Source organism: Meleagris gallopavo, chromosome 4, assembly GCF_905368555.1.
Source record: "Meleagris gallopavo chromosome 4, MGAL_WU_HG_1.1, whole genome shotgun sequence".
NCBI lineage: Eukaryota > Metazoa > Chordata > Aves > Galliformes > Phasianidae > Meleagris > Meleagris gallopavo.
In genome coordinates, this window is record NC_139407.1 from 24,077,619 (window position 1) to 24,092,312 (window position 14,694).

Here is a 14,694-nt window from a genome sequence, read left to right on the forward strand (position 1 = left end):
TTTAATTTGCTCAGTCCCTTACTTTGGTGCCTTATCCTGTACTTAAAAGCATGCCTTCTACAGCCAGTTTTTAATTACTTTTAAGAGAGGAGATTTGCCAAGAGGCCTATGTCTCAACAGACTTCAGAAGAAAAATACAGGGCTCGGGAACCCAGATAGGACTCCTGTTTCACCCCCAGATTCACTAAGTCCTATTTCCAGCTACCTCTCCTGCTTGAACTGTATAAACCCAAGTTCTCTCTGCAAGTTCCTGCAACCCAAGTCCTGCTTTGTTTCAGATGGAACTTCTTTCCTCTAGTACAGAGTACCTAAACTTCAACATTTTGGCCTCTTACTTTTTGCTTCTATGTTTTTCTGCTTTTTCACATGTGGCTGTCAGGAAACCTCCTCTTCCCTATGCACTTTGCATGAAAACTGTGGGATGGAGTTTATCTTTGCAGCTCTATTTCCCAGCATAACGTTTCATTTCACTTCAGGCTTTTAGTTCTCCTTAAAAAACCTTACAAATATTGTCCCATTGTATGGGGCTGCTGAATCACGGCCTGAACCTCTGATTAATCACCTGAAGCGAGCAGAAGTGATAGCTACATCCTTATTGCCAACAAGGAAGTTCTTCGTGCTTCATCATTCTGAGGCAGTAAAAATGTTTTTTGGAGGAATGTCTCAATTCCTCAACAACTGATTCTATCAAACAAGAAACTAATATGCCAGCTACTATCATCTACACTTTACCTGTCTGAAAGAAAATTTATGAATCTCTTAAAATTAATCAATGGCCAAGGTGCATTTGTCATGCTAAAAAATACAAGACATTTGAAAAATTTTATTTGGAACATGATTTATGTTCTAACCTATAAGCTTCTTTCTTGCAAGGAAATATTCATTGTTAAATGGCACTAAGGGAAAACTAAGAGAATCACATGCATGGGAATGCACTTAACTCAAATATTTATTTTCAAAGGTTTTGCTCCTCTTCATAAAATTTTGCTTTGATAATGACTGAATTTATGAAACATTCATTTCACTGAATTCACATTTTTTTTAAGTCTTTTTCCTTGATCCTAAATTTAATAAATATTTTCAATTTCAGTCATTGAGTAATTCTGCTTTATGAAGGCACCAGACCATAAAGCGTTAGAGTTCTCATCTTTCTTAAAAAACAACCCTTTATTAATAACTTTTATTAATAATATTCTCATTTTATTAACTAGTTTCCCACATTTTAAAATTCAACACCCTTAATTGATAATTCCACATTAATTCATATCTGCATTATCGTGTCCTGGAAAGAGGAAGTGCTAATTTTGAGAGCAATGCTACACATGCAGTGCATGTACGTACTGTTCCTTGGGCTGGGAAGCTGTGAAGCCACAGATGGGTTTGCCTGCAGTGTCTTCTTGCCAAGGAGCCCAGGCTGGAGGCTGAGTCAGAAGCAGCAACAGGGTTGTCTCTGTGTTCTATCCTGTGCTGAAAAGCCACAGCCAAAACACTGGAGAAAATGTAGATTTTGTATGCTTTCATATAAATGGTATGGGGCTACAGGTGGGAGATATGGCCTGTTTGAAAATCATCCCATATACATTAGTAGCAGGTTTTTTTTTTTTTTTTTTTTTTTTTTTTTTTTTTTTTAATTCAGAGTGAGTATTTCCTTGCAACAAGAATTATTAACAGATGCCTTTTTTAAATTAGGTGGCAGAAAATACATTCAGAAGTAATTAAGTTTGCTGCTGAAATTCCTTCATTATTCACTTCTAAATTTACCAATTATTACTAAGATTTAAGGGATACCTACGTACTTGTATAATGAAGGACTGTTTTGAAATGCTTAAGTTACAAACATAATAGTTTCCCAATATGCAAAACTGGAAAAGGAACAGATTGGAATAATTGTCTGAAAGTGGTTATTTTGAGTCGCTATGCAAGCAATCATCATCAGCTGAGCACAACTTTCTGCTATAAGTATTTTTTTCCACCAGATGTCAGTATTATGCAAATGCTGGCATCAAATTTAACAATCTTCCCCTTCCACCAACTCATTGTCATTAGAAGTTGTAAAGTAACTGTAACTCTCTCAGGAGTTAACCTCCTGGGAAAATCTGAGACACAGATTTAACTCCAATTTTCTTCTTAACACACCAAATTGTTTATTTGTATGCAATCTTAAGTTCTGGACCATAACAAATCAAATTGTCTGCATGTCTGTTCATAAGTATCTGTTCTACAGGTCTGACCCATGTACAAGTCCAGGAGGCGAATGGATTTTTTCCTCAAGAATTTAACCCAGTTAAAGAGATGAATGCATGAGACAACCAGCTGCCCATGCCATACAGGGAAACTTAGGGAAGAGAAGACTTTCACAGACTTCAATGGCTTCCTCCGTGCACATGGCTCTCTATCCTATTTTAATGAAAGTAAATACAAACAGATCTATTAATCTACGTATTTATTGCCAAAATGAAAAAACACCAATTTCCACACCACTTGTGAAAACATATGTATCATTCCTGAACACTCTTAACCATTCTTGCTCTTTAAATGAGGAGATTTTTCTTCTTATGTTTATTTTTTTTTTCCTAGAAACAACTTCTGTTCACAGAACCGCATCATATATCTTGTGGCATAAACTCACATTGTGACTTTCACCCTTTTTCATGAAATAGGTATTTGCTGCTTCAATTATCAACTGCTTTGTCCCAGTTGAATCTCTTACCAAGACTTACCAAAATATTCTTTTGTCAGATCAAACAAAATCATACAAAACAATGTAAAAAAGAAAAACAAAAATGAATCTTGTACACCACCTGATAAGTATCACATAGCACAAATTTACATATCATCTAAGGTAACATGACACAGCAGGTATGTAAGTTTCCCCCCTTCCTGATTTTACCATATTTTTACAGTACATATTTTTACGGGACAATAAAAGTTGTTTTATGGGGCTCAGATTTTTCTCCTTAGCTAACATCTTCTCCATAGCCTTTCCGGGTACCTTGGCTTTTCTTGGTACGTGCCTTTGCTATACTCAGCATATTCCTCAAAGTTAGGCAGTCAGGATGAGGATGTGGTAGAAGAAGCGTGATGAATAATCGTGGCAGGGACTTAACTGGGTACAGCCTCACGTTTGCTCAGTCAGGTAACATCAGTCCCAGTGCCACTCGGTTGCTCACAGCTCGAGCAGACCTGACCTGCAGAGAGAATGTGGAAGGGGGGCACAGCAATGGTTTGCCTGGGGACGGTGATGCATTGGTGAAGGATCTATTAGGAAAAGAGTTGGGGGAAAGCAAACATGAAGCTCCAGCACACAAGGTAGCCTTCCAGAGACTGTGCAGGAAGGGGAAGAACAGTATTTAGCTTGTTAAAGTATGACAAAAAATCCTGTTTATGCACATGTTAAATTCTGGGAGAAATCCCATGTCCTGTTATGCTTATGTAGTTGAAGAGGAAAAAAAAAAAAAAAAGCAAACAAAGGTACAGAGGCCTCTTATTAATAGAAATCAAACTAAGGTGATTAAATCCATTAAAAGCAGCCAAAGCTGGTATTATTTTCATAGACTATCTTATCACCTTTACAAAGATTATGATATAGTAACTGTAATTTTAAATATGAAAAATACTTCACCTTATCATTGAATATCTTATTTTCCCTTAAAGATGGCTCTAACATTAACGTAGCATGGAAGTATATTTTCCAGAAATGCAGCTGCTATAAAAATCTAAGAAGATCTATGTTCAGTACAGCAGGTGCCAAAGAGGTAAGGAGAATTATCATGGTCATAAAGTCCCTGAGTCACATTCCCCTGAATCACTAATAGCAAAGACAAGATAAATTCAGATTAGGAAAAGACAGAGAAGTCCAACTCCACAGAAATGACAAAATATTCTTTCTGAGAGGGATGGATGTGTCCATGCAGTTGCAGGATTAACCATGCTCAAGGTTGAGAGTCTAGAACTTAAAGTCCAAAAACAACCTATCTCCAGTGTATAAACAGTCATATTTATAATGTTACCCAACACTTTTTTTTTTTTTAACCTATATAAGAATTTTCCTATGGTTGATTAAACTTAAAATCCTTCAGCAAGAAACAATGTGAATCTTTAAAAAAATAAATCATAAATATACTGTACTGTCAATATCCACATAGCTGCTGACACCATCCAATAGTTTTCCTTATAGATTTCCATTTGTAAAAGTCATTTTGTGTATTCTCAAGTGTATTTAGTTTACTCAGGTACTCATTAATTGTATTGCTTTTTACTGAGGTTTCTAAGAGAAATAACTGAATAAAAACTATGGCTTACAGTCCTGCAGGATACCAAAACAGTCTGCCCAGTCTGTATGGTACAATTTCAGATAACTGAGCACCGGTTAATTGCATATTAACAAAAACCAAACAAGAAACAACAAAAAATAATAAACAAGCCAGTGTTTTATCAGACTATATCTATATTGAGTTCGTATGACTAATACGAAAATGTAATCAATTAACTTTAACTATTACATTGCAAAAATCCTAACATTTTTCATTTGTTTTTTCAGCAAATGGTAAAAGCATCCAATTTTCCAGATTGTTGACTCTGAAATTCTGGCTTTCTTCATTTCTGTGAGTGAAATGCAACCTTGAAATAGAGGGGGTCAAGCTTCTGTCTGTGCAGCAAGGCTCTGTCCTCTTCTGCATCTGCGCCTTCAAGCAGCCATAAATGACTACCTGACTGTTCCATGCTGCTGCACATGCAGTACATCTGCCATACCGTCATGCTACTCATGCTGGGAGGGCAAAGCAAGAGCTCATGTCCACACCATCAGCTACTTGATCCTACTGCGACAATTGAAGTGAACATGTAACTACAGGTTTCTCTCAGCTATCTGTTCCTCTTGAATTCTTCTAAGGAGAAATATGCTTTGGAACTGCTCAAAATTCAGGTTTTCTAGATAGCATTTGAATTTTGTACCTTGTAGGAAACTCTCACTAGTCCTGGGATGTCCAACCTTTTGGCTTGCTTTGGCAGCATTTAATGAAAAGGAAACATGTAAATATGCTGCTCCAAAAGTAATGCCTCCTATTTTATTTCCATAGAAAAGATAACAGCTACAAAGAGCACAATAACATTAATTGATACAAGGGGAAAAAAAAAAATCACAAACAAACCCTATTTTTCAACATAGTTATCACCAATAGCTATGCATTTTTGCCAGCAATGAACAAGAGCCTGCAAGCAGTGATCATAACAATCTGCACCAGCAAATGTGACCCACTATCACCACTACTGAAACACCCAACACCTCACTGTGCTCATATTCACTCTTTGGTCTCCATAAGCAAGTGTTGGCAAATGTCAGTGGGTGCAAATCTTTCCATATGGAGTAATTCAATGATACATCTTTGCTTCATATGCATTTCCATATCAGACACCACGCAGTCAGATTGCCCCTCTGCTGCCATCTGTAACACAGCAACAACATATAATGGAATATGGTGGGAAGGTTCGAGCTCTACCGCTGTACTACTGCCACCATTTGCCTCTGATGTCATGGGCCAATGTCATGAAATAGGAAGCATTACTTTCAGAGCAGCCTTTGCAAAATATACAATATCATTACTATGTAAGTAACGAAACATTTTAATTTAAATTGTTTGTCTTAAAATATTAAGAGAAAAAGAGAGATGAGCAAAAACAAAACTAGTGGGATATGTGACCTTGTTTTTGTGAAACTAACACACCAATCTGAGTTGCCACATTGAGAGGTGTGCTGGGGCCTCATGAGGTCTGCAGATCATGGGTTGGATATGCCTGCACTAGTCCTTGAGCTGTGTAAGGCATACGTATGTAAAACTGTTTTAAGACAGATGTTCTGAGCCAGATTATTAGTGTACTGCTATGGCTACTATAAAGGAAAATTCTTGCATTTCTGCATTTTTCTCTTACTCTTTTTCACTGCCCTCATCCCTGTTTTATGTTACTTTGGTTCCACTTAAAATTATGGTACGAAGAGCAGCACATCAAGGAGAAAAACAAATAGTGAAAGGAGAACCTAGCCATAAAAAAGTACCTTAATGAGGTATTCCTGCTCAACATGTTACTTTTTGTCTCCTATCATAAAAGTATGGTCTCAGTGATAGGGGTTCAAGACTGCCTTCTTGATTGTACATGCAAATAAAACAGACAGAATTAGAAAATTCCAGGAGATGGTTTGCATGTTTTAACTGGGACATGGACTTTCTCAGGATAATTTGCTCCCCAGTGAGTTTCACTCTTAATGCTTATCTTCAAGAAGAAAATCAGTCAGCTCTGAGTAAAGCTTTTTAGAAGATACAGGACCAACAGCCTCAGAGAACAAAATACTCCCTATTAACTCTATGAAAATGACTCACACATATGTATCCTTTTTTCTTGGACAGCTAAGTAAGAAAACCATTTAGATAGATGGTTTGGAAAACACCTTTTCATTGTTTTTCTGGTCTATGCAGTATTTCTGGCTTGAACTCAACATGCAGAATCACAGAATATTCAAGCAGGCTTCTTACTTCTTCAGGTCATCTTTTTTTATAGCATGACTGGGATTTAGTGGCAAAATTTCAGTTGTTGCTGTGTTATTGCTAAACCTGTGGCAGCTGCTGTAAAAAGAGCTTTAGTTTGACATGGCCTCACCACTTTTAGAGGAGATACACCCATCCTCAAGCTATTTCTTCCAAACAGGGAAAGTTCAGCAACATCAAAGAAAAGCAGACAGATCAGAAATGCTGAATTCAACAAGGAACCAAGATAATCTTTCCTGGATGATCTGGACAGACTCAGCATGACATGAGGGGGAGAAGTCCACAACAGATTGCACAATTTGGGCAGAACCTTCTTGTCAGAACAGATCTCTCTGCAAAATAGCTACCAAGTTCTTGGCTGATGCTCAGTCAAAAAAGATCCACTGCTAACCAAGTAATCATCATACTAGCAGGCATCACTTACCTGTTGCCATCATTACTAATACCTGTTTATTGCCGGAAGAAGTCTCTGAAGTGTTGGAATTCTCTCTAGATATCTGAAAGAACAAGAAACTATAGTTGAAAACTTTCAGAAATGGTTGAGTTCCTCCTTTGCAAAGAATACAAGTTAGAAAAAAATCACGTGGGACAGGAAAATCTGCTAAATATATTGAATGCTGTTCTTTTCAACGAACATCAACGCAAAATGTCAGTGGTGCTGAAAAGGGATATCTCCAGGAGACATAAATGCTGCATAAATAGTATCTGTTTGCAGCATTTGGTGCAATTCAGTGGAAATAAAATGCTGCTTATATTTAAAAGAGAGTTTGTTTAAGTAATGCCCTTCCTCTACTGGTATGAAATGCATTATAGTCTGTTCTTTTATGGCTTAGTTGAATTGAATATATGTTCTTCAGAAAATCAGCTAAACCATCAATTGTGGTAATGCAGAAATGACTAATTAGAAAAATACACTGGAACTTAACTGTGGAAAGAACTATATAATATTCTGTCACTGATTATTATGGTAAGTACAGTACAGAGAAGTTCTCCCCTAAAATTTACAGTGCCAACTTTAGGTGCATTGCAGCCATGGATCAACAGATAATTTTGATCAATAAGTGAAGTCAAATTATTATCCCTTAAGATCTGTCCGACTAAAGGGATAATTGATTTTATAAATTAACTTATACCTTATAACTTATACCTTAATAGTATAAGAAAATCTGAGAAATAACACTTAAGAGCTGTTTTTCATTTTGCAGTTTTTGCCATTACTCTTGTTCTACTAAAATGAAATTAGCAAATAATTCCAGTGTCTCCTCTTTTCAACTTTACAGCCAAACTACGTGATAAATTGACCTTGGGAATAAGACTGGTTTTAAAATTTCTCTTTCCATCTACTCCCGCTGCAGACATTCATCCGCACATCTGCAGTGCCTTCTGCCATTGCCGAAATCATGCTGATTTGGTTTGTTTGGCTGTGCTGAAAGCAGAGACATCAATAGCATCCTGCTGGGATATAAAGTATCTTGCACAAAAATAAATAAATAAATAAGTGTAAGAATAAGGGCAAACAGGTAGGAAGATTTCGTAACTCAAAGAGGTTTTGTATCTGTTTTGTAACATGCTTTTAGTACTATTGATGAGTAAGAGCAAACTGAAGAAAAATGGAAACTAAGGATCAAGGGCTGGGAACTTTTAAACTAGTCTTCACTGAACCTGCCTTTCCTGCAGCAATAAACGAATAAATAAGCAAATAAAAATCTTGTACCAAAAATTTACCTACAATTGATTTTCTTGCTTCTGAAAAGCACAAGTCACAGTTCGACTAAGCACAGCAGTGTCTATAATAATGAAGACCCATGCAACCTACCTCAATATAAATCAGCTTACGCTGTCAACAAAGAGAAAAGAGTGTTTGTTGACAGACTAAACTGATAGATACTAAATATATGCAGAATTTGAAGTGAATCAGTTCTGGCTGATGTGCTGAGCTTTGAGAACCTCTGCTGCTCCCTGGGCTTGTGCTGCTGATGGAAAATCTCTTGCCATTATGGCACGTGTTCTCATCAACTGCACACAAAGAGCTATATAACAGTTAGTCAAATGAGAAGCAAACACATTTTGGATTTATATTATACCTATTTTTCCTTAGCGCTATCATGCTAATTGACATATCAATAGATTTGTATTAACAATTTAAATTACATTACATGCATATAAGTAATGTATTGTTATCATAGTTTTAAAGTAATAGCTGTTGTAATATTCAGGTACCCGCATCTTCAGCACTCTTCAAGCTGATACCAGCCCAGCTTCTGGCAAACTGTCCCAAATGAGATCAAAGTAACACCAACTTTGTGTATCTCTTCTCATGACTTACAGGTAAAAAATTGTAGCAAGTATATCCATGCTACCTTGCTTTTCCCAGGCTATGAATTCTACTTGTAGAAATCTTTTACTCTCTTATTCTTAGGATATATCATTTCTGATTGTAAATGTTATTGAAGACACAGATTTGAAGTAATGTACACACTGGCAGTGATTGTGAGTTTTAATGCAGCACTCATGCTACTCATAATTGAATCTCATCTCATGGAAAAGCTGCTTATTTTATTTTTACCCATTTGTGATTTGTGAGAGATACAGTCCATTGGTAACTCAGAATCATGATAGGGGATAAAAATTTTACTCTTAGTTTTAGATTTTCTTTGTCACTTTTCACTGCAATATTATTTTTTTAATCACATATTTGACAGAGACATGATCTATAATTCATATAACACCTCCATTTTATTTTTTCTAATTCTAGTTTTTGTTCTCATAATTTCTACTAAAGGATTTATCTTCTGGGCTGTACAAAAAATACATGAGACCATGAGCATTGCTCCAATAGCAAGGGCAACTGAATGAACAGGACCTTCTAGTTGTTTTTGGTGTGAATGACTTGGTTAAGTACAGGCAAAGAAAAAACTACACAGCGTGAACAATTAATAAGTACACAAAGTACACAAGTGTGTTTATTACATTTTTGCAAGCACTTTGTTCTACATTTCAAAAACGCCACCATCAAGCTGTTGGCACATTTATGTACAAAACAGATTAATTGTAATGCCTGCTACAAAGCATTCTTTGTGAAAATACAAACTCTAATACCAGAGAAGAGCCAAAAGCATTAACATCATTACATGAGTTTAAAAGACATAGTTTTAAAAATCAGCACAAACGTTTTAAGACACAAAACTGAAACACTACAATATAGAATCCAAAAGAGGTTCCTAATACTTTTTGCAGAACTGTAATACTGGTACTGCACATTATGAGAAAACTGTTGACCCTGTAGGACAGCCTAAGTGTAAAAAAAAAAAAAAAGAAAAGAAAAAAGAAAAAAGAAAAAGTTAAAAAAAAAAAAAAAGCCAAATCAAAACCACAACCAAAAATCCCCAAAACAAGCAAAAGAAAAATAATCAACTAATACTACTTAATGCATTATCATGCCACACAAATAACTATAGTAATACCCTCTACTTACTACAAGAATTGTTAAAAATTACTGATGATGCATGACTAGTAATAGTACAAAGAAGAGTTTTACTCAAGAAGTTTTATTAGAAATGCACTTACACTGAGAGAGAATTCACAATGGTCCAATAAGTGCACAAACTACCTAAGTTTTTAACACTGACAAAAATGTCTTGTCAGGCTACATCACTTTAAAAGACACTTTACAGCATTCTTGTAGCATTAGAAATAGGCAAAAAAATAAAAGTTATTAAAAAAAATTCACCAAATTTGGTCTGATAAAACTGATTTAGTTTAAGTAGGGTTTTTTGTTTGGTTGGTTGCTTGCTTTTGTTTTTGATACAGGAAATTCTTTCAAATCAAGATGACTTATCTTTCTGATAAAATTTTCCTATCAAAATAAATGCTCAAATATATTACTACACTTTCAAATAATAAGCTCTGTAGTGGTCTTTCACCTAACTTTAACGTAATACAGGTAAACCAATATGCGTAGGAAAGCTAGAAGCCAAGCTACAACATTTATGGAAGTCTCCTTTAATATATCTTGTACAGTTCAGACAGGTGCAATCCATTTAAATTTTTAAAGCAGGTAAAAAGACTTCTGATTCCTACGATCACTGTATTTTTGATATATTACTTTCATAAATGTAGCTAAGCAATAATTTCTCACATCATCACATGAACAACTCCAATTTAGCATAACCATCATTGAATTAAAGAGAAATCATTCTGTAAAAAACTATGGATAACTATATCACTTAAGTAACAATTGTCTATATACCATAACTCTTTAACAGGTAACCGTGGTATTGAACTCCTTCAAAAGGCAAGTGTCCATGCATTGTTAGCACCACGGTCGGCATGCTCACAATACAAACAGGAATTATCACCCATGGAACTTGGAACAAGAGAATATTCTTTAAAAACATCAATAATAATACAATGTTAACAAAGATAAGAAGCACTTTTTTCTTTTTTTTTCTTTTTTCTTTTTTCTTTTTTTTTCCTTTTTTTTTTTTTTTTTACCCACTATTACAAATTTAGAAATTGCACCTTTGATCGTTTAAAATGTTCTTAGGACCTTCATTCAAGTTGATGAGGGTCTGTCTGGCAAGATTTCCAAATATAAAGGAAAGTCATCAGTGTTTTCTTTATATATTGTACATCATGTACAATGGTCCCTTTGAAGTATACCTGTAGTTAAAGTAGTTATTGAACTCAAAACTAAAAAGTATAAAAAGCTACCTTTTTTCAAAAACATATAAGAAACAATGCAAAAGGTGTTATGCATAACACATACAAAGTGATTAAAAAAATCAAACACATATTTGTATTTGACAGTAGTTTAGTATCCTTCATCTAGCAGAACTAATTAGCTTAAAAGGATTCAGGAAAGGCTATTTAGGAGCTCTGTGGTAGAGAATGATCACAAAAAGTAAAAACTAATTTAGAAACCAAGTGCTAGACAACCAAGAATTGCACATGGGTGATATGTAAGTCACCCAAACTATCTTTTGTGAGAAGCACTTTCAATTGTTTTTGAAATGGTTGGATGGCCTTTAGTTAAACAACAAAGCATTCACGTGTTAGAAAGTAAGACAAGGTTTCTTTTATGTGTAAGCATTGAGCCGCTCTTTAGAGCGAGTAGAGTGAATGTCATGAAGCTCTTGCTCCTCCTTTGATTTAATATCCTCATATTTTTGCATTCTGCAGGCATCTTTCACATAGGCCCAGTTAGCAGACAAGACCATGAGATAATGGACCTGTAAGAGAAGTAACATGGAGTTAAGCATCAACAGACCTTATCAGATTCACGTTCAAACTTTAGAAATTACAGGGCTGATTTTGTTGTTGATCGTGTTACTCTGAAACACTTACTGGTCATCATTTAGTACATAGGAAAAAGAAATCTAAGTAAATTAATCCAAAATCTGGCACCATGAGTAGTATCCAGGTCTGGGATTAGTAGATCAAATAAGAGATGATGATATCAAATTTCCATTATCTCCATTCAGATGAATTAAATGCTTTACCTTTCATTTATTTATTTATTTATTTCTTCTCCCAGTATAAAATTCTTGGCAAAATTCAAAGAATGTGACTGGAAGTTCTAATCATTTTGTCATCTCAGACAATTAGACCATTGCTATTCTTTGGAGAGTACCATTTTAGTTAAAAAATATAATCTGAACCTCTCAAAAATAATATCTGACCAGGTAGACAGATGAGAATCCTAGAAGCGGAGGCTATCTGAGCAGTATTCTTACAACTACCTGACTTTTTAAATCCATAAGCCAGAAAACCTCACAGCTGAAGATTATGTGATGAAAATGGGACCATATAGGCCCTGATTTCTTGACACAAAATATTTGGTAACATTCTACTATAATGCTAGAGTCTTGCATTTTCACATGGCATTTTACTTGGCTTTTTAAAAGTACTAAAAACCAGAGAAACTACTCTTAAGATACATTGTGCACAGTCCGGCATTCATTTAACTCCAGTTTTTCTCTCTTTTTTCTCTAAAAAAAGTTAAAGAATCAAAGTTCTCGCATAGCTGTGAAATCTCTTGGATGTCACACTCACTGTAAGTAGGATGAGTATCCTGGAAGTAACTAATTTAGCATCTATAAAGAACAAAATCTCAAATATTTATGCTACATAATTACATATTAGTTAAAGAATCCACCACCTTTTTTTTTTTTTTTTTTTTTTTTTAATTTCACACCAAGTTCCCAGATAACATTGACACAGGGAGGAGGTCATCTTTAAGTGGCTGTCTAATTGCATTTCACACTTTCCTGACCCGAATAGCCTGAAGCCAATGGGGCCCTGTCAAGGCTTATTCAAATTGAAATAGGAAAGCTTCCTCAGTTTGCCTCGGGACGTTTCAATTACAGGCATATGCAAGATATTGCAGGGTCTTTCCGTAGTCTATGAAACATTCCTGATTAATTTTCTAAGAAGAAAGTATATTTTGAGCTTTCAGATCTGTAGAATTTGGAACGGATTTTTTTGTTTGTTTGTTTGTTTGTTTGTTTTTTTTTCCTTTTGGGACATTTCATGATCTCAGCAGGGTAGATGTCTGAAGAATTTGCTTTTCTTCTCTTACCTGCATCTAACATCCTTCAAAAGAACACAGTTCTATTTGGCTACAGGAACAAGCCCGCTTACGTATTTCCCTGACTCTTGTTTGACATTTTCCTTCTCTGTAAAATCACGTTTTCCCTGCCATGTAATCCTGAAAGTATATGAATTTTTCTATGCTCCAACACTAATTTATATACTATTTGAACCCCAGAGAGCATTTCCTTTTGGAAACTAGACAGCTAATTTATTGAAAATAAAATAAAATTAAAAAAAAAAATCAACATCCATGTACAAACCTGAGACCAAAAGAGAGATTAAAGTAATAGCTATGGGAAAAACATGACTTGTGACCACATGGTTTTGCAAATTCTAACAATTTTTTGTTTTTGCAATAAGTGCTTACATTTCTCTACTGCATATATGTTTCTAATCCAGATTAATGAAATTAAAGATTAATCTGAAATCACAGATGGTCCTGACATGTATAAACAAACTGCTTCCTCTGGAAAATTTCATGACACTTTGACAACTTTAAAGAATTTACATATATCAACTAATTTGGGTCTTGCAAGTGTACCTCCAGAAGTGATAAAGTGAAGCATATCAATGGAATGATCAAAATGTCATTTAAAAGAGGTGATTTTACCATTTCAATTGTTCAACAATCTCACGGATAAAATAGTGCTATTACTGAATGGTAACAATACAAACTGCTTACTACTTCAGTCAGATGGAGTACTCTATTTTAAAGAAAATGTCTAATAAGTGTTTTCAACCTGCAATGAATTCATAAGCTTTCTCCTTTGTAAAGGACTAATATTTTGATCTCATTTTTCTGTTAAGAAGAATTAAATTTCACAAATGTAGAGTTTTGCTACTATTATGGAATCGTACAAAGACACTAGGCTAACTTCACCAACTTAGCATTGTTCTAATTCTTTTCACAGTAGCACATATGAAGAAGGATGTTGATTCTCCAGGTGACTTAAATTACCTCTGTATACGTTTTTTGTACCCTAGCCCACTATCAACACCTTCTGATTTGGAACACAGGATCTTTCTTCGTACATATAGACATTTAGACATTACATTTAGACAGAAAGTACATTTTTACCATTTTTACCTCCTTGTTGTGGTTTAGCAGCTAAGCATCAAACAGCTGTTCAGTCACACTCCCCAAGATGGTTGGGGAGAGAAATGAAGGAAAAAAATTAAAAGGAAAAAAAAAAAAAAGAAAAGCTCAATCCCCCTGGCCAGCTCTTTTAATATTATTGTTTTGCATGTTTTGTATATGGGGTCAGCTGGTTCTGCTCCTCCTTCCCCCCCCAGTTCCTTGCGTATCTCCAGTTCCTCACTGGCAGGCCAGTATGAGAAGCTGAAATGTCTTTGACTTAGTACAACCACTGCTCTGCAACAACAGAATCGTGAAAGTGATTCTGAGAGCAAACAAACAAAAAAACCAAAGTATGGCTGTAGTATTCAGTGACAAAATATTAGTTGCACTTGTAAAACAAACACCATCAGTAAAAATTCTCTAAGGGAATGCATCAGTACCAAGTAATAGTCATTTTTCATTCTCTATACCAATTTTTATCAA

General features: G+C 35.2%; 1 protein-coding gene across 1 annotated transcript in view; it reads right to left on the reverse strand.

Moving 5' to 3' along the window:
* Positions 1-9,472: 9,472 nt before the first annotated feature.
* The window catches only part of GPM6A (glycoprotein M6A), a 137,764-nt gene continuing 132,542 nt past the window's right edge, over positions 9,473-14,694 (reverse strand). The window contains exon 7 of the mRNA XM_085221941.1: positions 9,473-11,770. Within this exon, the coding sequence (XP_085078067.1) occupies positions 11,618-11,770 (153 nt within the window). The 3' untranslated portion in view covers positions 9,473-11,617. The remainder of the gene's footprint in view (positions 11,771-14,694) is intronic.